At 37.6% G+C, this 26,699-nt stretch overlaps 1 protein-coding gene across 4 annotated transcripts in view; it reads left to right on the forward strand.

Annotated features, from left to right (window-relative positions):
* The window catches only part of UGGT2 (UDP-glucose glycoprotein glucosyltransferase 2), a 192,162-nt gene that overhangs the window by 47,640 nt on the left and 117,823 nt on the right, over positions 1-26,699 (forward strand). For 3 of the 4 annotated variants that reach the window (XM_019444060.2, XM_019444061.2, XM_019444062.2), the window contains 4 exons: positions 1,593-1,665; positions 3,979-4,079; positions 9,877-9,976; positions 12,205-12,265. In XM_019444060.2, coding sequence (XP_019299605.2) covers positions 1,593-1,665; positions 3,979-4,079; positions 9,877-9,976; positions 12,205-12,265 — 335 coding nt within the window. Of the gene's footprint in view, positions 1-1,592; positions 1,666-2,157; positions 2,180-3,978; positions 4,080-9,876; positions 9,977-12,204; positions 12,266-26,699 lie in introns of those variants that run through there. The other variant, XM_019444064.2, reaches the window with a different exon arrangement.

Genomic DNA, 26,699 nt, shown 5'->3' on the forward strand with positions numbered 1-26,699 from the left:
TTTACAGTTATATAGTTTACAGGCATTTTCTAGCTATCCTTGGGCTTGTGGAATTTTCTTTAAAATGTCAGGTGAAAAAAAATTGAAAAAAAATAAAAAATAATTTAAAAAATGTTAGGTGAAAAAAATTTAAAACTCCGGTGACCACATGAATGATCTATATTACATATTTAACTCAGTTCATTTTTTTCCCTTTGCATACATGTGTCAGACTTCTAACTGGCCTTCTCTCTGATCTTTGGCCTTCTGTACCTTGACCCTCCCTCCTCCCCCATATAAATTAATGGATATTCCCGACAGTGCTTTCAGATTGAATGCCTTATGCTGAAAATCTGACTTCGTGATACTACTCGTTAAAATCCCTTAGTGGTTCCCCATAACCTCCCTCATAAATTACAATACCATGGCGTTGCAAAGAAAGCTTTCATACTCCAGCCTCTTTCTGCCTTGTCACTCTCCCATAGCCTCTCATTTGTACCCTCTGGTTCTGCAACACTAAACTATGCAGAATAATTTTCTGTTCCCTGGATGCCTCCATGTTTGGCTCCATGCGAAGCCTTTATGACCTCTATAGAGTACTTTTATCCCTTAGCATATGCTGTTCCCTCTTCCTGAAACCTTCCATCTTCTCCCACTTGCCTTTCATCAAAGCCTACGCATCCTTTAAAACTCCTATCCATTAGTACCTGTGAGATGGCTGCCTACCGTTGTCTCTGTCGAGGGTGGTTTTCTCCTTTCTACATCCCATGTGTTGTGTGCTGCTTTCATGAAAACTTTACACAGTGCCTTAAAATTGTCTATTTGTCTCTCTCCTTTCCCCCAACTGGAGTTTCTTTCTTTTGTGTCTCTCTTCCTGGTGTGTATGTGGCAGGAGTCTTAGCAAACAGCCAGCAAATGTTTGTGTAATGAAGGACTAAAAGGGAGGAGAAGGAGGACTAGATCCGAACACCCAGGGCTTTTAGCTGTAGCCCTGAGGTGCGGGCCTTCAGAAGAGAGAGAGGGGAGGAGTGTACTTGAGGGGCACTGGTGCACCCCGAAAGCAGCCCCATGCTGTAGGAGGTCACAAGTTCTTGTGACCCCAGGTACCCTTTACATGTACCATTTACTGCCCTGTATGTTGTATTATTTGGTGAGTAATGGAGAAGGAAAGGGAGAGATGACTGTAAAATGTTATATCCTTACTTTTTGAGGCCATGAGTTTGGGGTCTTCCTAAAGATTTCTTGATTATCTTTAAAAGCATTGGAAATATGCATGCATGCTTATATTTGTTAGGGTTTGGCGCTCCTGCCTGGCTTAAGAGCTAAGCCCAGGATTTGTTGCAGCCACTTTGGCTTATCGTTCTGGTTATAAAATAGAACTTGACTGTGAAATAATCTGTAAAGCATTTGTTAAATATTTAACGATCCAAGCCTGTTTAAAAAGAGCACAATCAGAAATAAAAGCATGTGCACGTGCGTGTATCAGTGAGCTGATGCGCGAAAGAAGAACAAGGTAAAACAAAAGGAATCTAATCTCGCGTTCTTCTAATTTTTTATTACATCTCCCTTTTCCAGTCTGAAAATGTTTTTGTATTGTTTCGTTTCCAAAATAGCAGTGACTAATGCTACCGTAGAGGATGGGATTGAAACAAATGAAGTTCAAGGATTTCTCTTCGGGAAACTAAAGTAAGTCTGAATGGAAATGAAGTTCTATTACTGTACCTTAAGTTTGTTCTTAAAGGAATTCAGTGTGCTGTGTTGGCACATGTTTCAGTTCTTAAAATATACATGTAATTGGTTTTATTTATTACAAAAGTAATACATGGCTAATGCAAAACACAAAATTGAAAAATAATCACTAATTTCACATATGAGTATGATTAGAAAAATAGGAATTAGAAATGATCAAACTTATCTTTGTCAAAAAAACCAAAACATTAGAGCATCTTTTACAGATCTACTGGGTTAGAAAAATCATGGTTAGTATTGGGTTGTTTGCATGAAGTAATCAAAATTTTTATACGTCAAAAGAAAAGATGTATTTTTCTTAAATTTCTATGTGCAGATTGCCATATCGAAAACCTTTTAATATCTCGTCTTAATCTCATATACACCTATAAGTAACTGTTCAGATATTAAAGTTGTCCCCCCCCCCCCTTTTTCTGTCTTGCGTCACTGATTGGAGACCAAGAATGGGATGGTGAGTGCTCTCTGAATGCTCATGAATGGGGATTGTTGTCGTTTTATATGTGCTTTCCCTTAGTTACAAGAAGGGAAAGTTTGTGGCTTCATTACAAAGGCAAAATTAATTACAGGTAAAGGACAGTTTTTATTAATAGCTTTAAGTTTTACTTAATGTTGCAAGTATTTATAAAGGACACTAAGGTCAGTTCTCCTGGCGAGTAGGTACTCTACAGAGCAGGGGAACGTTTGTGGAGACTGTGCTAATTTATATAGATGACGGAGTTATATTTTAAAGTATTGGCGCAGTGGTGTGCTAATTGGCCTTGAAAAGTTCGCGCATCTTGCAAAATGGATTTATTCTAAGTAAGGTATTTAGTAGATAATAATACACTTTTATTCCATTGTCAGCTGTATCTCAGCCTCGTGGAATCCACAGTTCTATTCTTTTTTAAACATAAAACTTTTTATGGGAATAAATTGCACATTCTACAAAAAGCCTTGGGAGCCATTTTTAAAAGAGGAGGTACTCAAAATTAGTTCTTACACAGCTATTCAGTTGATTTAAGCAAAACCCTTTGCTTTGAGGTATTATATGAATAATGTATTTTTGTCTGATTTACATAAATTTAGCAGTGAAATTTAAGATTATTATTAAATATGAAAACCAGTAATATAGCTCTTATAAACTTAATATTGCTCTGTAATTAAATTGATAAAGGAGGGGTTAATTTAGTTCATAGTGAACTGAACTTCCTTTTGGAAGAGGTTCTATTGCCCTTTCACTGTAACAGTTGTAGTCAGTCTTCATTCATTTTTAAAACGTGCCCCCGTGTTGTAATAAAATTGCATAAAATCAACAATGTGGTGTATTTACTTAGTGTTAACTATATAATTAATGCATTTCTGTGTATGTGTTCTGTATATTTTTTCTCTTTTTAAAATCTTTTTGCTGTTGAAATATGTGTTTTGTGAGTTGTGTTGGTGGTAAGGTTTTTTAAAAAAAGAATTTAAATCTGAAATGGCATTGTGTCTTGATTTCATGAGTTAGAAAAAAGAAGTTATAGTTGTTTTTTTTTTTTAATTTTTGAGAGAGAGCACGAGCAGAGGAAGAGGGACAAAGGGAGAGAGAAAGAGAGAGAGAGAAAGAGAGAGAGAGACTTATGCAGGCTCCACACTCAACATGGAGCCTGATGTGGGGCTCAATCCCACAACCCTGGGATCATGACCTGAGCCAAAAACAAGAGTCAGATGCTCAACCAAATGAGCCACCCATGTGCCCAGAAGTTAGAGTGTATATCATATGTATAGTAAAATGTCATTGCTACTGCATTATTATTTGGCATTCTAAAAAGATACCTTGATGTGTTTAACATCGGGCAAAATTGTCTTATTGAAGATTTTTATAAGTTTCAAAGATGGAACTCTAAGGTTGTATAGGAAGCATTAATGTTTTCCTTATAAAATAGTTTTGTTTTAAATTATAAAGGCAATACTTGTAATTTATAAAATGTTAAAAAGTATAGAATGTAAAAAGCTAATGCTTCTGCCCTCGTCCTTCAATCCCTTTTAGTTAATGTTAACATAGTAACAATTGAGAGTACATCCCTCCAGATTTTGGGTTGTTTTCTATATTTAAAAAAGTGGACATATATACCTCATCATTTTTAAGTTCTGTGGATATAGCTGTATCATAATTTATTATCTGGATGGAACAGGTTTTTGTGTCTAGTTTGAAAAAGTTAATTTCAAAAATATACTGCTTGTATAATTTGTAGTAGGTGATGACAATTAACATGACTTAATATTCTAATGCAGAGAAAGATATTCAGATCTTAGAGATAATCTGACAGCATTCCAAAAATACCTGATTGAGAGTAGCAAAGAAATGATGCCTTTGAAAGTCTGGGAACTGCAAGGTACAGTACTTCCATAACACAGCATTTTGGTAACTGATCTCTGTTCAATAAGCTTTTATGTAATATGATATAAATTATTTCATAGGTAATAGTTAACTGATGTGAATTTTTGTCGAAATTCGTATTTAATTAAAAGTCTGTCAAGCAGATTATATGGTTATGTTTATTAGAGTTAAAATTATGTGAAATATAGTTATTTGCTCTTATCATTTTTAAAGTATACACTGATTTATCTTATAGGTTCATCTCCAGTAGTAAATCACATTTCAAGTTGTCTTTAACAGTGATTAAAAATCTTGACTAGTCAGTCCAGGAAATCATTAGTTTTCTTCTGTTTAAAATTTTGATCTTAATAGAACATTGCATATTTCACTGTAGCTTAGAACAGCCTCTGTGCTGACATCCTATAAGCACATATCTTATGACCAAAATTTAGTTTGAACTGTAACTGCTTTTCGGTTTATTTTCTTTATTACTTGTAATTTTTAGTCAGTCATGGGGGCATCATTTTTCTGTGTAATCTATAGTTTCTATCACTCAACTTTTTATGAACAGCTTATTGAGACAGCTGACATACTATACAATTCATCCCTTTAAAATGTACCATTTAACGGGTTTTAGTATATTTTCTGAGTTTTTTTTTTAACTGTTCCACAATTTTAGAGTATTTTCATCACCTCAGAAAGAAAGTCACGTGCCCATTAACAGTCACTCCCCATTTCTCCCCAGTTTCTCCAACTGTTGTAGGCAAGCACCATTCTACTTTCTTCTTCAAAATGTTCTCCAAGGATCCCCTAATTTATAAAATATAATTACAGGTGATAATTGTAGATGATGCTTTTGAAGGCCTATAAACAGAACGTGCGATCCGTTTTAATGGATCTGGCTGATGTCTGTGTCAGATGGATTTCAATGGACTAGAAACAGGAGCTCTGGCTAAGACCTCTTTGAAATCATACAGTGAGAGATTGCACTGTGACTGTGGCAGAGGGCATCAGAAGGAAGGCTGGATTTAGCAAATGTTTAGGAGATGAAAGGAGTCAAAGATGGCTTAAGACATCCAGCTTTGAGCCTGAATAGAGAGAATGTAAAACATGTAAGTATGTTTTCGGGTTGAAGATCGAGTTCCAGAATAAAGAGACTGAAGTGAAATGGATTGCTTGCATTTGATGATGTCATTCAGATGACAGGGTCCAGTAGTGGGCTGAACAGGAAGTCCGTAGTTAAAAGGAGAGGAGTGGAAGAGCTGTGGGCGTCTCAGCATAAAGGTCTTCAAGAGGAGGGGGAACTGATAGTGCGGAGTGAGCAGCCGGTGCATGAGGGCGGGCGCTGTGGCGCTGGTCCAGGGATGCGAAGTAGAGCCCGTGAGGAGCACCTGATAGAAGCCAAACAGAGTAGGTTTCCAGGACACAGAGAGTGAGCAATACCTGCGTTCTTTCGTTTTATGATTTCTGGCTCAGAGGCAGCGGGTTTTATTTACATCCGGACCCGTACACGAGTATATAATGTAAGAATACACTGACAGGTTCAAACTTAAAAAAAAAAAAAAAAAAAAAAAAAAGCTCCCACATACACAACATGTATGTTTACTACATTTTATTCATTCTGGAAAACTGTCTTTTCTACCTTATATTGTTAGAAAAATAACTTCACATTACCTACTCAATCTGATGTCACTACTGACTAATGGGTTCGAACTGACATTTTGAAAAACACTAGATTCTGAAGATAAGATGAGCTAAAGTAGACGCTGCGTGTCTTCTAAGGATCTTAGGTAAACGTTAAAAAATTAGAAAACCAATGTAAAAATTATGATTGTAATTGCTTTAAAGCAAAGGTAGGTAGGATTAAGAAGGGTGTGTGCCAGGAAGACCTGATCTGGTGGGGGTAAGCGCTGGGGAGAGCGAGAGGCCTCCTCAGTGTCAGTAAGTGGCAGCTGATGTGAGATCTCAGGAAGGGTTGGGATAAATTTGGGGGTGGATTATTTAGAGAGAATACAGGGATCATTGGGAGAGGTTGGATAGGGATATGTGATGGAGAAAGATACTAAGAACTGTAAGATCATGGTTTGCCCAGCTGCATGGACAGTGTTTGCTGAGAAGAGGAGAGTAAAGAGGACCAGATTTGGGCAAAGATGGGGTAGGAATATTACAAACTTATGATTAAACATGTTGCTTTTGAAGTGTCCAAGTCGTAAAACAGTTAAATATGGGGATCTGGGTTTCCGAGGCTAAGCATAGGACTTAAATAGCTATCGGTGAGTTAATAGGTATGGACAGATTAGAACAAAGCAAAAAGTGTTAATAGAATCTGGTAATATATTCATTTGGTTGTTACTTATACTCTATCTGACTTCATAAGTGAATTTTCAGGGGCTTTCAAATAAGTTGTGCTCAGAAGATTGGTCATGTAAAGGAGAATTACGTTCGTGTTAATAAAAAGTTTTAAAAGACTAGTGCTGTCAAACCTGAGTAGAAGGTGGTAGAAGGATCATCACGACGGTGGATTGACGATGATAAAACTATTAGCCGACACTGTGTCTGGCAAAGTGTTAGGCTGTTTGTATACAGTATGATTAATTTTTTAAAAACTCATATGAGGTTAGATCTCTCACTTTTCAGATGAGGAAATCAGGAATGGACACATAAAATAATTAGTCCAAGTTCACGAATATGATAAAGCACAGATCAAGGATATCTAAAATGAGTCTAAATTGTTTCTTCCACACCGCATTCTACTGTTTCTGAGTATGACATTGTACAGCAGCCAAATACCATCAGGCAAGATCTTTGATCATCCATTTTCCTCTTTTATAAGTCATTAACCCATTCAGTCACGTGTCGTAGACTCTGGGTATAAAGTTCTCTCTTGTCTAGCAAGAGAGCAGGACGCAGGATGAAAAATGAGAGATGGCTTATGTCTGGGAAAAGACAAGAGCCCAGAATAAGGGTCCTTGCCCAGTTTTATTAGGATCAGAAGGCTTACAAACATGGCGACAGACGTGCACAAAGAGACAATGAATCTGTGAACATTAACTTGTGGATGTGACGGAAAGGGGGTCTTTAAGATATTCGGGGTTAGGGGTTTGGGTTAATACAAAACAAAATCCAGGCAGTCAGGCTGAAGGTTGTTTATGGCACAGACGTGAGGCACCACCTCTGTTTATCTTAGCTAGCCTAGGGGATGAGACAGGTAGGACAAATAACCTCAGAGTTAACAAGGCACCTTTTCTTTTGTTAATCATCTCCGCTGTGGGCTGCTTCACCTGCAGCACAGCCATCTATATCCCAATTCACCTGTTTACCTAACTTGGTCCTTTTTTCCTGTGAAAGCAGCTTTCTGCTGTAGTACTAAATGGGGGGGGGGTGCTTTCACCCTGATATATCTAATCTTGTTTATTTCATATACCTATGTATTGGGCACCTTTGCACCTCCCTATTCTTGGTTGTCTTCTCAGGTGTGAGCATCCTATGGCTTTGTACTTTTTTCCTTGTTAACCCATTGGTGTAAGCCCAGGGAATTTCTAAGCTTATTCCCCACAGTCATGTAAATAACAATTTTGTTTTCTTGCCCAGAAGTGCATATATTCCTAAATATATACCCATGAGTTAAAAATTGTGTTGCTTATAAATGCCTTTAATAGCAATAGAATAATAAGAAACAGAACATAAAGAATCTTACTTGTAATTTGACTATTCATTTATTCTTTCATCAGTATTTAGTGAGCACCTACTTGTGTATCAGGTCTTTTTCTTTTTTGGTGAGAACATTTAATTTCTACTCTTTGAGCAAATTTCAGTTATGTAATACAGTGATATCAACTCCAGTCACCGTGGTATGCATTAGATCTTCAGACCCTCTTCATTTTATACCCTTTTACCAACCTCGCCTTTTTCCCTCTATCCAGCCCCCAGGCAACTATTCTAATTTGTTTGTATGAGTTTGACTTTTTTTTTTAAACATGTACCTGATACTGTGCAATATTTATCTTTGTTTTCACTTAGCATAATGTCATCCAGGTTCATTGATGTTGTTACAAATAGCAGAATTTCCTCTCTTTATAATGCTGAATAATATTCCATTGTATATGTACACCACATTTTCTCATCCATCAATGGATAGTTAGATTATGGCCACCTTGGCTGTTGTGGATAATGCTGCAGTGAACATGGGAGTCCAGGTATCTCTTTGAGAGACTGATTTCATTTCCTTTGGATACATACCCAGAAGCTGGACCATATGGTGGTTCTAGTTTTAATTTTTGGAGGAATTGCCATGTTTTCCATAGGGGCTACACCAGTTTACATGAGTTTCTTCTGTATTTTGGTTATTGGTGCCTTATCAGATATATGATTTTCAGATGTTTTCTCCCATTCTGTAGCTTGCTTTTTCACTTTGTTGATGATTTCCTTGCTGTTGCAGAAGCTTTTGAGTAGGATATAGTCCTGCTTGTTTATTTTTGCTTTGCTGCCTTTGGTTTTGGTGTCATATCCAAAAAATCATCACTAAGACTGATGTCAGGGAGCTTACCCCTATATTTTCTTTCAGGATTTTATGGATTTAGGTCTTAAATTTAAGTCCTTAATCCATTTTGAGTTAATTTTTGTGTATTGTATAAGATAGGGGTCCATTTTCATTCTTTTGCACATGAATGTCTAGTTTTCCCAGCACCGTTTACTGAATAGAAAGTCAGTACTTTTTCTTTGTAGGATGTAATCACCCTCTTGCAAAAGGATCTTCATAAGATAAGGACTGACAAATATCCATTGTGTTTGGTGATTAGGAGATACTCATGAGTACTGATGGCTTTGCTGCAGTGCTGGGGCTGGAAACATGCTAAAGTAGGTTGAGGAAATGTGATTTAAAGTTACTCAGCTAGAAAGTGAATAAGAGAGCTAGAATTTGAACCTTGGTTGTTAGGCTGTCTATCCCACAGTGAGCTGTGCTAAGAACACCTTTTCCTAAGCTTTGATTCCAGCTCGATTCACCGTACTGAGAATGCGGAAATGAAACTAGTCTTACTATGTTAAGCTGGTTATTTTACTAGTGTATGGTAAACTAGGATTCTACCTGTGGCGAAATGTTAAAGAGAAAGAGTATGTTTCACTATTCAGTAACAAACAGAATTAAGCTTTAAAATCTTTTCTGACTCTTGAACAAAGGGACGAGATTAAGATGACTGCTTCCGACATATTGGAGACTGACTACCTAAGCCACACAGTTTTCTTTTCGTAGAACTTTTGTATCCGGTAAAATACTAAGTTTAGGATTTGATTTTTATTGTCATATAAGGGTAATACATTGAAAGAAAAAGTGAATTTTTGATATGTACTGAGTTAATAAACACATCGGATCTTTCTTAAAGTTCTTTCCAGAATTAGTTCCCCAAAGCTCTTTTTTCCTTCCTCTTGTTATCCTTATCAAAGCTTTTTGTTGCATGTTTTGTTAAACCTTAAGTATAGAAAAAATAGCTTGGCATTAACGTTTCTTTTCATATATCTCTTTTTGAAGTTATACTGTAATTTGTGGAAAACAATAGGTATTACCCCTTCAAAATGTGTAAAGCTTACCTTATTTGGTAAATGATTAGCCCTTCAAAAATGTGTAAAGCTTACCTTATTTGGACATTGGTGATAGCCTTCTGTTTAAAACTTTTGAAAAATGCTAAATGTAAGTGTTAACATGTCTGTATAATAAATATATGGCTAGAAATGTTGAGTAAATTATTTAAATTACCTGGAAATGTCTATGAAGGTCTGACATGATGCTAGATTTCTTTTTTTTTTTTTTTTTCCAGATCTTAGTTTTCAGGCAGCTTCTCAAATAATGTCTACGCCAGTTTATGATGCCATAAAATTAATGAAAGACATTTCACAGAACTTCCCCGTAAAAGCCAGGTATGTTAAAGTTCATGGGTTTGATTACAGCCAGAACTCTTTCCCTTAAATAAACTTTATGAAAATAGCTGATTTCATTTAACATTGTGATATCAACTAATTCTAACAGATACAGTTTTAATGAAAATAGGGCATTTCTTTATTATGCGTGTTGGGTTGTTTTTTGGTTTTTGTTTTTACCAGAGGAAAATACTGGCATGTGCACACATGCGTACACATACTGAAAAACAGAACTCTTGAATTAGAGGCAAATGGAAAGGAAAAGTAATTTATTAAAGTTGCTTAAACAAAAATAGTGATACGGTAATCCAGGATAAAACTTATTCAAGCAATGAATAATGAGAGAATATTTTCCTCTTTTCTGGGTGGAGGGTGATGAAAAGCATTATTCTAAATAGATTTATGCCCAGAATATGGCCAGATCATGTTCTTGCCCTTTCAGATTCTAAACAAGTCTTCTTTATGGAATATTTTGTGCAATACTTTTTGCCAGTAGGATACCTAAACGAACTGCTTCCAGAAATACTGATTTTACACTAAACACATCTTGCAGTTTAATAGATAATACATTTGCATGTCTAAAAGTAATCAGTACTTTCACAAAATAACAAAAACGCTTATTCATTTGTAGTCTGGTTAGGAATGACAGGATGTGAAATTATAAGCAACCAGTAAAACAGAAAATAAGTTAGCTTCTCTTGAAGACATGGAGTGTGTGGCTAGCATAGCAGCGTTTTCCTGAGGGGAGGGGAGAGCACCCCTGCACGAGCAGCACCCTCTCTTAGCCTGTGGGTGATCACCAGACCTCTCTTTGCCTCATGCATTATGCTGTACATTTATCCACAGTGCAAAGTATTGAATCTTAAATCTAGATATTCGTTCCTTTGTGGGTAAATAACTAACACATAGTTGGCCAAAAGATAACCACCTTTCTAGGGGACCCTGAAAATAGAGAGATGCACCAACTCAGTTACAGATTAAGAATCAATATATTGATGACTCTTCTGTTAATTTTAAAGAGCCAAGTATTTGAGAAGTCAATATTTGCATACTTAAAACTTGAAATGTGCATATGTGTATAAATGTTTAGTTACGCTGCTGTTTTTGAAATTACTAGATCAAATACAAATAAAGTAAAATAACTTCAGTGTTAAGAAGATTATTCACTCTTTTGACTGTAAGTCAGTTGCAACTCAAGGTTGTGGGCTAAACTCTGCTCTTAATTTGTGGTTGATCATTTAAAAAGAATGCAAACTATGGTAACACTGCTGAATGGCTAACTTACAGGCTTGAGCATATCTGTAAAGCCACTTGATAAACCATTACTAAATGTTTGTTAAAATATCTGCTAAATGGATGAAAAACTTGTGATAACAAATTATACATTGTAATTCCTCTTAAATGCTGCCAAATTTTAGGAGATAATCTACACTTTTTGTGGGAGTTTTATTTTAAAGCAGAACTCTGCATTAACGGTCTTTTAATTTTTAAATTGTTTGCATAAAACTGACAAATATGTAACTAATTTTCCTAGGAGTTATCAAGTCAAATAAATGTAGTTAATAAACTTGTTTAAAAAAATCTGTCTTTAAGTTATGAGGGAGTTCTAAGTTCTTCAAGAGTGGATATGGAGGAAGTCAGTATTGTTAGTCATTTAGAGCTTATATACTCTGGTAAAGATCCCAGGTTTACCAAAACTCTTTTTTATGTGCAAGTATTTTGAAATTTGCCTGTTTGCATTGACACATGTGTCATATTGGTCATTTTATACAAAGTTTCTCTGAATGGGCCAAACAGCACAAAATAGCATTTTCAGTCAAGTATATCTGAAAAGTATCTAGTAGTAAACAGGTTCCGACTGTACCTAATGCATACAGTTGTGCCCATGAACTCTTTTTTTTTTTAAATTATTTAATTCCAGTGTAGTTAACATACAGTGTCGTGTTAGTTTCAGGTGTACAATATAGTGACTCAGCAACTTGGTCCGTCACCCAGGTGTGCATGAGCTCCTGTCAGTCTTGAATCCACCTGAATCAGACACAGTCAGACGCCCTTGTCAAAGGAGAGCCGTGGTGCCAGTTGTCCAATAGCTACATGGAAATGTGCACTTTTGGTCGTGAAGCATTCTGAGTTTTTAGGTTCTTATCCAGAGTATTATATTATACTGAATTATAGATTGTCCTAAACATTTAAGTAAAAATGAATTATATCAGTATTTTTTTTTCCAGATCTCTGACCAGAATTGCTGTAAATCATCTTATGAGGGAGGAAATACAGGAAAACCAAAAGGTTTGTTTGAATTCTTTTTTTAAAAAAATTGACTACACTAATATCAACGATTTTAGACTTTGGATCTTCAGTTTCCATACAGAAAAGAAAATGTTAATTTGTGCTTTTTGATTATTAAAACAGTTCAGATTTTCCACTTTTAGATTGTCTACTTTATATAGCTCACAGTCTGAGATAACAGCAAGTCTTCTCTGACATACATCTTACCTACTTCTTCACTCCCCCTGTATACTTCGGACCTTCTGCCCACGTAGTATGGTTGTCTTTACAGGACAAAGAATAAAGCTGTGAGTTAATTATTCTGTTTCTCATGATCAGTTTTTCTTTAAAAGCTTGTAAGGCCTGAGTCAGGTTTGGACTGCTGAAACATCATTAGAATCCTGTGGCATAAAGGGCACAATTGATCAGTAATTTGATAAGATTCTGCCAAGTGGTCTCTTAAATCACAGTAAGAACCCAAATGATCCTAGTTGTGTGCTATTTGTGAAGTGCTTCGAACACCGCCTGGCTTCATTACATAGGACTGCCTTGGCTTAAAGAAATACAAGACGCACAGGGCGCTGAACAGTAGGAGTTTGTTTTTCTCACATAAAAGAAGTCTCAGAGTGAGCAGTTACAGACATGGTTTACTCCTTCTATGGCCACAGCTTAAGACTTCTTATTTGTATTTAAAGCAGAAAGAGGCAGGAAGATGGTATTAAATACCACATTAGTCCTCCGTAATGCCTTCCTGGAATGCGTCACCTGTCTGACTTCCAACTCACTGGCCAGAATTTTGTCCTATGGCTATCTCTAGCTGCAAGGGAGGCTAGAAAAGTAGTGCTCACTTTTCTAGTAATGGAGGTAGCAAAGTGGGTTAACTTAGCCAGGCAACAGTGCCTGTCACACAGAAGCAGAATGAACTCTCAGTAGGTACCAGCTCTTGTGATGGCGGCCAGCAACTACAGCAGTAATAATGAAGGAGTAGATGCATAGTTCACATTTGGAGCACGAGTGTTGGGAACCATCACACATCATCCCTATGTAGGATATTCTTTGCCTAGCTTACCACCTGAGAAATTATTGTTTATCCTCCCAAAATGGTTGTGGTATTACTCCTTTCTCTAATTTTCCTAATTGCTCTTACCATTCTTTGAACAGAGTGATTTTCTTGTAAAAGCTCCTGTACTAATAGTGAGTTTTGTTTGAATAGTGCCACCTGCAGCAGGAAAAGAAGAGAGGGTAGAAAAGGGAGGAGAAATAAAGGATGCTGAAGTTTCAGTGGCTTCACCCAGTCCAGTATATTTTTTTGCCCATTTAATAGTCCAGAGAGGGTGTTCAGGTCATCAGAACATCAAGTTGTGATTTGGGGTCCAAATGCTGGGGGACTTCATGAGGTTACAGAAGAAATACTGTGAGAATGAAAGAGAAGTAACTGGAACTGAAGACCCAAATTTTCTCAGGTAGACCCGTATGACCTCATGATCATAGGGTGACTGCTAAAGCTAGTTGCTGCAGCAGAGTGGAAGTGGAAGTTGATAGAAATGAGTAGATCAGGAAACTCTGAATCTAGAGGCTTGAATGAGTATGGTACCTGGTACAGCCCATTCCCTCAGAAATACTGGTTGAATTGAAAACTGTTGAATGTTTAAATGTTATCTGTGATACATTGAATGTTTAGCATTAGGTAGTTTTTTTAAGTGTTCTAGAGAGAGAGAGTATAGGAGTCATTAATATCCCAGTGTATAGAATGGGATCCAGTGATTTCTGTTGGGTCACAGAGTTGGTAAAAGAACCAGAATTTGTGCTCTGATAGACAGTTCATTTCAGATCAATTTCATAAGCACTTTGAATTTGTTCAGTTGCCAAACATCTTGCCAGGTGATTAGAAAACAAGGTATTTGAGGAGATTAAGAAATTTTGGTGTAGTTTCTTTTCTTCTAAAAATTCTTGAATGACTGCTATTTCCAGAAGAACATCATACAAAATTTAGAAAATTGCATTTAATAAAACCAGGTGAATATGAGGAGTCTAGTGTAAACTGTCATTCCTCTACAGAAATCAACAGGGAAACCTGTCGATCAAGCAAAGCTGAGTTTAATCAACTTACCGCAGTAAGGGGGAACAACATTTGGTAGAATCTTCTTAGTGTCTCAAAAGAAGGATATTATGGTAGATTACTTATGGGTTGTAGGGCTTCTGTTCAAGTGGTTTAACAGTAGTTGAGTATTGGTCAACACCATAGTGATGGTTTTGATGAGTGAACTGTTATAAGCAAGCTCTTTGCCCAGATGAGGTAACTGTTCAGATGGGCAAACCAGACCATTTTGTAGTTCTGTTCCAAGTTTGCCTGGAACTATTTGTTTGTAAGAATTTCCTGAAGCAAATGGTTATTTATTCATTTATAGCTTTATCTTCCTGGATAAGAATTTCCTGTAATAGTTCAGTAATGTCAGCTCAGGTGATCTCTGTTCTCAGTCCCAGTAGTTGAGCTGTAATACATAAGTGGTCCCTGCATTTCTCTCTGGGAGGGCAAGAGATGACTCCAGAAGTAGACAGTAGCTGGGTAGAAAAGTGGGGGAGACCATGTTACTTTCACGATAGTACTTTATGCCCAAAGGTTTCATATTACTAGTAAATAGAAAGTCATAGGGAAGGACAATTTAAAAATTTAAGATCATTGGTTGGTATATTTGCAGAGGGAAAACATGAAGTATTGAGATGGATTATGTTATTATTCACAAATAGTCACTCTCTTCCCTCTGTCAGAGGAGTCTGCTCCTCTGCCCCTACGATGTTGACTGATGCCATGTCACTTGTGACTTGCTTTAACTAATATGAAATGAGCAAATACACATGTCATGTGCAAGCAGCAGCTTTGTGGTTTCGTTGCCTTTTGGCTTCTTCACGCTCCCTCTGTCTCCCTCTGTCTCCCTCTGTCTCCCTCTGTCTCCCTCTGTCTCCCTCCCTCTCTCTCTCTCTCTCTCTCTCCCTCCCTCCCTCCCTCCCTCTCTCTCTCCCTCCCTCCCTCTCTCTCTCCCTCCCTCCCTCTCTCTCTCCCTCCCTCTCTCCCTCCCTCTCTCCCTCCCTCTCTCCCTCCCTCTCTCTCTCCCCCCCTCCCTCCGCCTCCCCCCCTCTCCCCCCCCTCCCTCCCCCTCCCCCCTCCTCCCCCTCCCCCCCTCCCTCCCTCTCCCTCCCCTCCCTCCCTCCCTCTCCCTCCCTCCCTCCCTTTCTCCCTCTCTCCTCCCTCTCTCTCTCCCTCCCTCTCTCTCTCCCTCCCTCTCTCTCTCCCCTCTCTCTCTCTCTCCCTCTCTCTCTCTCTCTCTCTCTCCCTCTCTCTCTCCCTCTCTCTCTCCCTCTCTCTCTCTCTCTCTCTCTCTCCCTCCCTCTCCCTCCCTCTCCCTCCCTCTCCCTCCCTCTCCCTCCCTCTCTGTCTCTGTCTCTGTCTCTGTCTCTGTCTCTCTCTCTCAGCCTCTCCCACATAGAGGCTGCTCTCCTGGTCTGGCACCTGAAATGAAAAAGGCCCTGGGGTGAGCCAAAGATAATTGAAGGTGTGAATATGTGATATGAACAAGAAATCAGTGTTTCCTCTGGGAAGCCACTGAGATTCGGGGATTCTTTATATTAAGAACTTGGATACTGTAATATCAAATATAATTAAGCTTTATACGTTACTTTTCCGTTTGCTAAATTGTATTTTATCTTATGCTCCTGAAACTATTAAACACTGTTTCTATGTTTCAAAGAAATGCAGAATAATGTCTGTTGCTCTATAAAAGGGTGATTTTAGGGCTATTGGAAAAGGTGAAGGAATAAAGTAGCTATGGAATTAGGAGAGAAAGGCAGAAGTTGTGGGTTTAGTTCCTGGTACTAGCTTTGTGAAGTTCTCTTTAAACCTCTTCTGTAAAATGTAATTACACAGTTCAGATTAGAATAATCTGTGAGCATATTTTGTAAATATATACAACTATAAGATGGCAGAAATCATGGGAATGTAGTCAAAATGACAAGTTTAAGGTTAGAATTCTTACAGAAAGAGTTATTCTAATATTACATTTAAAAAAGGTCATTCTTTCATTTACATTATCCAGAATTAACATTATGTGTCAATCCTAGTATTTGGTTTATCTTCTCATTTTTTAGGAATTATTTGGATCTTTTCAATTTTAATATCTTTATTTTTTGCATGGTTCAGCATTTTATTACCAACTTAGCTGGTAAGTCTGGCTATGGTTAATTTTATTTAGTTATATCACATTTTTAATTGAAGCTGGCCTAAGTTGACATTTTATTACTAAGAATATAGTGACTGGTTCCAATAGAAATATGGCTGCAGCCAAATTTAAAGTAGTCCCATTTATTCTCCTAAAAATCATACAGAGCAACAAAGAAAATGAGTAGAATTCATATATAGTGACAAAAAGAATGAAACCACGTTTTCAGCAAAACTATCAGAAGGCAAAAACCTACAAACTCTCAATTTTGTGTGTGGTGGAAAATGCCAGCACCAGTAGAACTTAAGTATAAAGCTACAGTTGCATGGAGGGGAAGAATGGAACATGGCAGGAGTCCCAGCATGACAATCCCAGCAATCATCAGCAAGTACTCACCCTCAAAGGAGAGGGCTCCACTCTGAGTAGGAACACTGGGGTGGGCAGGATTAAAAACAAATAGGAGAGGGGCGCCTGGGTGGCTCAGTGTGTTGAGCGTCTGACTCCTGATTTTGGCTCAGGTCATGATCCCAGGGTCTTGGGATTGAGCCCCACATCGGGCTCTGTGTGGAGTCTGCTTAAGATTCTCTCTCTCTCTCCCCCTCTGCCGCTCATGCTTGCATGATCTCTATTTCTCATAAAAATTAAACACACACACACACACACACACACACACACACACACACACATCAGCTGCAGGAGCGGGAGAGAGGAGTCATGTGAAGTGCACGGAAGTGGCAGATTTAAAAAAATCTAGCTGGGGGGTGGGGGTGGGGTGGTTCATCCAAGAGACCAGGTCATCATCCTTTAGTGGCAAAGTGAAGAGAAAAAGTGCCTGGTGATTAGAGCCTCTCCGCTGGGCTAATATTTGAGAATCTGAGGAAGACTGTCTACATTGGGTGACCCAGCTGAAACTGTTGATGACAATAAGGAAACTTCAAAGCAGGAAATCTGGAAGGCTAATTTTGCCTCTTTCACTCCCAAACCATCTCCCCTACTAATGTCTAGTGCGAGAAAATCTAAGTGATTCAGATATGCTTATCAGAAAGCTAGAACTACTACATCCATGTAAAGATCTCCCTGTAAAGGGGGAAAGGAGGAGCAGAATTACACTGTAAATGAAGAAACCTCACTAAGCAGAGGAAGATTGCAACACGACATTCAGATGTGTGCTTGAAAAGCTACTGAAGTCGAGAAGCAACACAGTACAGAATTACAGTGACTCACAGTGAAGATGGGCCAAGAATAGGACCAGAGAATGGGAAACCAGAGCTGGGAGGGCTTTGCAAAGATATAGAAAGCAACCATTTCAGAAGTAAAAGCTAAAACTACAAATGGCAGGCACAAGGGAGAATTGAACTTCTAGAAAACCCCATAGAAGACATAGTGGATAGAATTAAGAAATGCAAAGAAAGTAAAGCAGAAAAGATTCAAGACAGATGATAATTAAAAGGCAGGTAAAGGAAATCCAGCATTCCTATAGTAGAGTTTCTGAAATAGAAAACCAAACAAATGGACAGAGCAAATGTTTAAAACTGTAATTAAACCATTTTCTGAAATAAAAGACTTGAATCCACATTATTTAAAGGATACACCATATAACTAGGAAAATTGACCAAGAATCATCAAAATAAAGGCTGTAGGAAAAAAGGAATTATTTGTGCATTTAGCAATAAGGATTATAAAGAAAGAAAACCAAATTGGCATCAGATTTTCAAAAACAGTATTCAACCCCAGAAGACAGTGAAGTTCTGCCTATAGGATTCCCAGAGAAAGAAAAACTGTCCCTCAAACTGTCTCTCAGATAGATATGCATATATAGACTACAAAAAATGTTGAACAACAAGAATTCAGGGAAAGCATGCTCCCTGAGGAATTTCTTCTGATCAAGAACTCATAGAAGATGCTTTGGCAGAAAAACTGCCTAGTTGGGCATTGAATGAGTTTATTGTCCAACTAAAACAGAGACGCAGGTGAGGGAAAGGGCGATGCTGCAGTATGTAAATAGCGTCCACTCTGACATAGTAAAATATTGCAACTAATACAAGTAGGGAGGTGGTAAATAGAATAAATTTGCTGACTGCCTTAACGGAGATACTCGGGAATCATGGGAGTGGATTAAAGCTGAAAAATCACGCAGTGGAGCCTAAACATACTTAAAAGTGCACAGTTAGCCACTAATGAGTAGAAAGCTATTGAGTAGAAGTGGGATGTGCAAGAGCAGGAAGAGGTTAAAAACTAATTATTTTTTATAATAGCATCATTAGATACCTTTTAAAGAGCTGAGGGTATTCCATGAAGATACATGTGTAAGAGTAGCTAGTGGAACAGAGATCTAAATCTGCCCTTGGAAAAGAACCTAAAAGAAATGTACACGCACCACCCCCCCCCCCCACAATCCATTCATGAATGAGTTTTAGAAACACACCCGGAAAGAGTGAAAGCAACATGGAAGAATGACAGTTGCAGCTACTCTCTGTCATATCAACCAATGTAAATAAACTTGACATTACCAAGAGTTGTCAGTTTGAATCATTAGGCTCATAAATGTGAAATAACTCTTAAACTAATTCAGAAATGTTAAAGATTAAAGATGGGGCAGTGGTAGACCAAGCAAATACTGTGTTACAGGGGTAGTGATCTTAATACCATAAAGCCAGGTTCAGGCCTGAAAGTATTAATGAGCAAAAAATGGCCCTGTATGAGACTGATGAAAGTGTAACAATTATTAATATCTATCCATCAAAGCACTGTAGGAATATTCATAAAACAAACTACTGGAGATGGAAGGAAAAACAGAATTTACCTAAGACTGATGTAGTCAAAAAACAAAGATACGACCAAACATTATCAATGTGATAGGTGTTACAGATATATAATAAATTTTATATCCTGATAACAGAGAAAAGTCTTTTCTCAAATTGTTATGGAGTAATGACCACCCCCAAAAAAAAAACTGGAAAGCAGATATAATAGAAAAAAACATTGTTTCATCCCTGTGCACTCAAACTGGAAGTTGATTAAAAAAAAAGAAATCAGGAGAACACGGCTTCTTCTCTGGGAGATTAAAACTCTGTTTACTCTTAAGTAGAAGGGAAAATAAAATACACATCAAAATTGCAGTATTCTTGATAAATTTAAAAAAAAGACAAGCTATTAGAATCTTTGGGGCACAAAACAAAGTTCAGAGAAAAGCCTTAAAATCTTACATAAGTAAAAATAAAAGATTAAAAATAAAGGAATTAAATTTAGGACCTAAAAGGTTAGGAAAAGCAATAAAGAAAATCAAAAGAAAGCAGAAGAAAATAATACAGGTTAAAAATTAATGCACTAAAAGACAAAAATAGTGAAACTAATAAAAGGATAATATACCATAATCAAGTTTACTTGAATGCAAGGATGGTTCAATATTAGGAAGTCTGTTTGTATAATAATATCATTGGATATTTGTTGTAAAGTGGCATGATTTTCTCCATAGATGCTGAAAAGCATTTTACACAATTCAAGATCTATTCCTGACTGTAAAAACATTTTTAAAAACTTCGTAAAGAAATCAATGAGACCTTTTTTTAAAGTGTGCACATGTGTATTTGTGTGTATCTCAGCTTAAAAACCATCTTACTATTGGAAAAGATGTGAGAAAAGAAAAAGACTCCATTTATAATAGCAACATAAACAGCTGTATATTTACCAAAATCAGGAACAAGACAATGAAGCTCATTATTGTCCTTGTAATTTATCATTGTATTAGCTGTTAGCCAACATGATTAGTTAAGAGAAACATGTTAGAAGTATAAAAATTGGGGGGAAATGCAGCGTAAGAGAATCTGTGAAAAAGCCAAAAACTGGAGACAGAAAGGTGTTCTAGTCTTCTCAGGCTCCCATGGACTGGGTGGCTTCGACAAGTTATTTTCTCACATTTTGGGAGCCTAGAAGTCCCAGATCGTGTTTTGGCAGATTCTGTTTCTGGTGAGGGCTATCTTCCTGGTTGGTAGACAGACAGCCACCTTCTTGGTGTGTCTTCACATGGCCTTTCTGTCTCTCTCTCTCATACGAAGTGCACCACCCTCATGACCTCATTTCACTGTAATTACATCTCTGTAGGTCCTGTCACTAAATATAGTCACATCGGGGTTGAGGGCTTCAGTTATTTGAATTTGGAGAGGGACGTGCTTTAGTCCCCAACAAAAGGTAATAGGTTACACGATTAATATATAGAGAAATCAGTGGGTTCCAAATATTGCAAACAACTAGTTCAAACAACTTGTTGGAAGATGTCAGAAGAGAGAAAGACTCCATTTATAATAGTAACATAAACAGCATCTTGACAACGAAGTCAATTCGAAGTAAATTTATAGTTGTAATCAGAACCTATAAAAATACCAAAGGTTACTTTTTTTTTTTCTGAAACTTGACAAATCTAAAACTTCACGTGGAAAAGATAGGCAAGGAATAATAGCCAGGGATACTGTGGAAAATTTAAAAGAAGTGTAGGGACCTGCCCCGTGGGGACACCAGCACAGACTGTTCATGCCATCATGGATTGTCACTCCAGCCTGCTCAGGGCCACTGGGGCCACCACTGCCATCACCTTTCTACCTCTCCTCCATTTGGAATCAGTGAAATAGTTTTGAAATAAGCTTTGATTTCAGAGCAAGAAATCTGAATTTAATCCGTAAACTAAGGAACCGTGGTGTATATTGCTGTCTCAGCCATCTCCCTTGGAGCATGCTGGGAGAAGGACAAGAATGGTAATGGCTTTCCTGTCATTAATCTTGGCTAAATGGTTTGGACCAGTAGTGCATGTTACCTGCTACCGTGTGGGGCATGTGAGTGGTACCTAAAAAAACGGAGACGAGGGTGGTAGGGACTAGAGGCCGGGAATCCCAGGTTCCCTTGCAGTGTTCCTGAGTGTGGACTAAGCACTGGAACAATCATGATGTACATCACTGCTGTGACATATCCTCCCCACACACCAAAGAGTACAGTTCCCACAAAACGTGTAAACAAGAGGTTTATGCATAAGAAAGAAATAATAGTGGTCATTAAATATGTAGAAAGATGATCTGTCTTCACTCCTAATAGAAATACAGGTCCAAGTTAAACTGAGACACCAGATTTTAAAAATTAGAAAGTTTGATAGTGTAATCAGCGAGCGGATCTATCTTTTGTGAAAGAAAGCAGGGAAAACGAGATGTATATCTGGACGTATTAGTGTTTGCATAAAGGGACACCAGAAGGATGAATGAGAAACGGTGGGGGGGGAAAACCCCGGTCACCTCTACGGGCCACAAAGAGAGGCTGGGAGACAGAGTGAAAGGTGCCAGAATGGGCATGAGAATTGTGTAGAGGTTTTTATGTGGTTTGACTTTGAACTCATGCAGAGATTATTCTGGAAATATTATGACTGTGCTGAAGGTACATAAGTATATTTGGGTTTGATTTTATTCAGGAGGCAACTGATTTCACTCCAAACTATGGCACATTTCCCTTCGAAGTTCAGAATTGTTATTTTGATCAGAGATTTACCAGAAGCTGCTTTTCCTGATTTTAAATTAAATGTCAGTCTACTGTGTATCTGTTCCTATTTGCTTGTAAGAGCTGTTAGTGTTCCATAACATTTTTTGGTTTGGGGGAATAAAATGGAGATATGATAGGGTGATCTGGTAACTTTGTTGTTGTTGTTGTTTTGTTGTTGTTGTTGTTTTTTACTTCAGCAGTGTAAAACAGATTGTTTCAGTTTCATAATTACATAATCAAATGCAGGTATTTAAATACAAGATCCAAGTAAAGGATTATATCTAATTCAAATAAAAGCTCACACCTTCTCTAATTATGTGAACTAATTACTTAGAAGAGACAACAATTTTAGAATTCTTGAGAAAAATCCCAAGATTAGAATATCCTTCCCAAAAGTTCTTCTGTAAAACATTTTCTTTAGAATCTTCTATTCTCTCATCACTCATCCTGGGGGCAGGGGAGGGAGAACCTCTTCTATATTACAATATATCTGACTTCAAATTTTAAATCCAGAATGGATGCAGTTTCAGCTTGGGGGCCTCCCTCCAGATGTGTTTATAAGCAAATTTACCATGATAAAGCTCTACCAGTCTTCTGGGGTCCACCCAGTTGGAATTTTTTTAGTTTCTGGTAATGGCCCAGCTCTGTTGGTGGTTAAAGGGATATGTTACAGTGTATTCCCTCTTTTTTTTTTTCAGCCTCTGCTTTATTTTTTTAATATAATTTATTGTCAAATTGGCTAACATACAGTGTGTAAAGTGTGCTCTTGGTTTTTGGGGTAGATTCCCATGGTTCATTGCTTACATACATACAACACCCAGTGCTCATCCCAACAAGTGCCCACCTCAATGCCCATCACCCATTTTCCCCTTTACCCACCCCCACCATCAACCCTCAGATTTTTCTCTGTATTTAAGAGTCTCTTACGGTTTGTCTCCCTCCCTGTTTGTAACTATTTTTTTTTCCCCTTTCCCTTTTCCATGGTCTTGTGTTAAGTTTCTCAAAATCCACATGAATGAAAACATATGATATCTGTCCTTCTCTGACTGGCTTATTTCACTCAACATAATACCTTCCAGTTTCATCCACATTGCTGCAAATGACAGGATTTCGTTCTTTCTCATTGCCAAGCAGTATTGTATATATAAACCACATCTTTATCCATTCATCAGTTAATGGACATTTGGGCTCTTTCTATAATTTGGCTATTGTTGAAAGTGCTCCTGTAAACATTAGGGTACATGTGCCCCTGTGAATCAGCACTCCTGTATCCTTTGGCTAAATTCCTAGTAGTGCTGTTGCTGGGTCGTAGGGTAGTTCTATTTTTAATTTTTTGAGGAACCTCCACACTATTTTCCAGAGTGGCTGCACCAGTTTGCATTCCCACCAGCAGTGCAAGAGGGTTCCCGTTTCTCCACATTCTTGCCAGCATCTGTAGTTTCCTGGTTTGCCCATTTTAGCCACTCTGACTGGTGTGAGGTGATATCTGATTGTGGTTTTGATTTGTATTTCCCTGATGATGAGTGACATTGAGAATCTTTTCATGTGCCTGTTGGCCATCTGGATGTCTTCTTTGGAGAAGTGTCTATTCATGTCTTCTGCCCATTTCTTCACTGGATTATTTGTTTTTTGGGTGCTGAGTTTGGTAAGTTCTTTGTAGATTTTGGATACCAACCCTTTGTCTGATATGTCATTTGCAAATATCTTTTCCCATTCCATCAGTTGCCTTTTAGTTTTGTTAATTATTTCCTTTGCAGTGCAGAAGCTTTTTATCTTGATGAGGTCCCATTTTTGCTTTTAATTCCCTTGCCTTTGGAGATGTGTAGAGCAAGAAATTGCTGCAGCTGAGGTCAAAGAGGTTGTTGCCTACTTCTCTAGGGTTTTGATGGTTTTCTGTCTCACATTTAGGTCTTTCATCCATTTTGAGTTAATTTTGGGGTATGGTGTAAGAAAGTGGTCTCGTTTCATTCTTCTACATGTTGCTGTCCAGTTCTCCCAGCACCATTTGCTAAAGAGACTTTTTTCCATTGGATACTCTTTCCTGCTTTGTGAAAGATTAGCTGGCCGTACATTTTGTGGGTCCAGTTTTGGGTACTCTATTCTATTCCATTGGTCTTTGTGTCTGTTTTATGCCAATACCATACTGTCTTGATTACAGCTTTGTAGTAGAGACTAAAGTCTTGGATTGTGATGCCTCCCACTTTGGTTTCCTTTTTCAGTATTACTTTGGCTATTCGGGGTCTTTTGTGGTTCCATACAAATTTTAGGATTGATTGTTCTAGCTTTAAGAAGAATGCCAGTGCAATTTTGATTGGGATTGCATTGAATGTGTAGATTGCTTTTGGCAGTATTGACATTTTAACAATATTCTTCCAGTCCATGAGCATGGGATGTTCCGTTTCCTTCATTTTCCTTCATGAGTTTTCTATAGTTTTTAGCATATAGATCTTTTTATATCTTTGGTTAGGTTTATTCCTAGGTATTTTATGGCTTTTGGTGCAATTGTAAATGGGATCAATTTCTTGATTTCTCTTTCTGTTGCTTCATTATTGATGTATAGAAATGTAACCAATTTCTATACATTGATTTTGTACCCTGTGACTTTGCTGAATTCATGTATCCATTCTAGCAGCCTTTTGGTGGAATCTTTCAGGTTTTCCATGTAGAGTATCATGTCATTTGCGAAAAGTAAAAGTTTGACCTCTTTGCCAATTTTGATGCCTTTTATTTCATTTTGTTGTCTGATTGCTGATGCTAGCTAGCTGGACTTCCAACACTATGTTAAACAACAGTGTGTGAGAGTGGACATCCCTGTCGTGTCCCTGATCTCAGGGGGAAAGCTCTCAGTTTTTCCCTACTGAGGATGATATTAGCTGTGGGCTTTTCATGTATGACTTTTATGATGTTTAGGTATATTCCTGCTGTCCCGACTTCCTTGAGGGTTTTTATGAAGAAAGGATGCTGTATTTTGTCACATGCTTTTTCTGGATGTATTGACAGGATCATGTGGTTCTTATCCGTTCTTTTATTAATGTGATGTATAACATTGATTGATTTGCGAATATTGAACCAGCCCTGCAGCTCAAGAAAGATTCCTACTTGATCATGGTGAAAAATTCTTTTTATATACTGTTGAATTCAATTTGCTAGTATCTTGTCGAGAAATTTTGCATCCATGTTCATCAGGGATGTTGGTCTGTAATTCTCCTTTTTTTGTGGGGTTTCTTTCTGGTTTGGGAATCAAGGTAATGCTGGTTTCATAGAATGAGTCCGGAAGTTTTCCTTCCGTTTCTATTTTTTTTTAAATAGCTTGAGAAGGATAGGTATTAACTCTGCTTTAAATGTCTGGTAGAATTTCCCTGGGAAGCCATCTGACTCAGGACTCTTATTTGTTGGGAGATTTTTGATAACTGATTCAATTTCTTTACTAGTTATGGGTCTGTTTAAATTTTCTATTTCTTCCCATTTGAGTTTTAGTAGTGTGTGGGTGTCTAATTTGTCCATTTCTTCTAGGTTGTCCAGCTGGTTGGCATATAATTTTTCATAGTATTCTCTGATAAGTGCTTGTATTTCTGAGGGATTGATTGTAATAATTCCATTTTCATTCATGATTTTATCTATTTGGGTCATCTCTCTTTTCTTTTTGAGAAGTCTGGCTAGGGGTTTATCAATTTTGTTTATTTTTTCAAAAAACCACCTCTTAGTTTCATTGATCTGTTCTACTGTTTTGTTTTTTTTTGGGGGGGGGGGGATTCTATATTGTTTATTTCTGCTCTGATCTTTATTATTTCTCTTCTGCTGCTGGCCCGGGGTTCCTTTGTTGTTCTGCTTCTAGTTCCTTTAGGTGTGCTATTAGATTTTGTATTTGGAATTTTTCTTGTTTCTTGAGATAGGCCTGGGTTGCTATGTATTTTCCTCTTAGGACTCCCTTTGCTGCATCCCAAGGGGTTTGGACTGTTGTGTTTTCATTTTCATTTGTTTCCATATATTTGCTAATTTCTTCTGTAATTGCCTGGTTGACCCATTCATTCTTTAGTAGGATGTTCTTTAACCTCCATGCATTTGGAGGCTTTCCAATTTTTTTTCTGTGATTGATTTCAAGTTTCATAGCATTGTGATCTGAAAATGTGCATGGTATGATCTCAATTCTTTTATATTTATTGAGGACTGTTTTGTGACCCAGCATATGATCTATCTTGGAGAATGTTCCATGTGCACTAGAGTAAAATGTATATTCTGCTGCTTTAGGATGAAAAGTTCTGAATATATCTGTCAAGTCCATCTTGTCCATTGTATCATTCAGGGCCATTGTTTCTTTATTGATTTTCTGTCTGGATGATCTGTCCATTTCTGTAAGTGCAGTATTAAAGTCCCCTGCAATTACCACATTCTTACCAATAAGATGCTCATGTTTGTGATCGTTTTATATATTTGGGTTCTCCTGAATTCAGTGCATAGACATTTATAATTTTTAGCTCTTCTTGATGGATACACATCATAATTATGATATAATGCCCTTCTTCATCTCTTGTTACAGCCTTTAGTTTAAAATCTAGTTTATCTGATATAAGTAATGGCTACTCCAGCTTTCTTTTGACTTCCAGTAGCATGATAGATGGTTCTCCATCCCCTCACTTTCAATCTGAAGGTGTCCTCAGGTCTAAAATGAGTCTCTTGTAGACAGCAAATAGATGGGTCTTGGTTTTGTTTGTTTTTTTTTTAAT

This window comes from Panthera pardus, unplaced genomic scaffold (genome assembly GCF_024362965.1).
Source record: "Panthera pardus isolate Hobbes unplaced genomic scaffold, ASM2436296v1 HiC_scaffold_1, whole genome shotgun sequence".
NCBI lineage: Eukaryota > Metazoa > Chordata > Mammalia > Carnivora > Felidae > Panthera > Panthera pardus.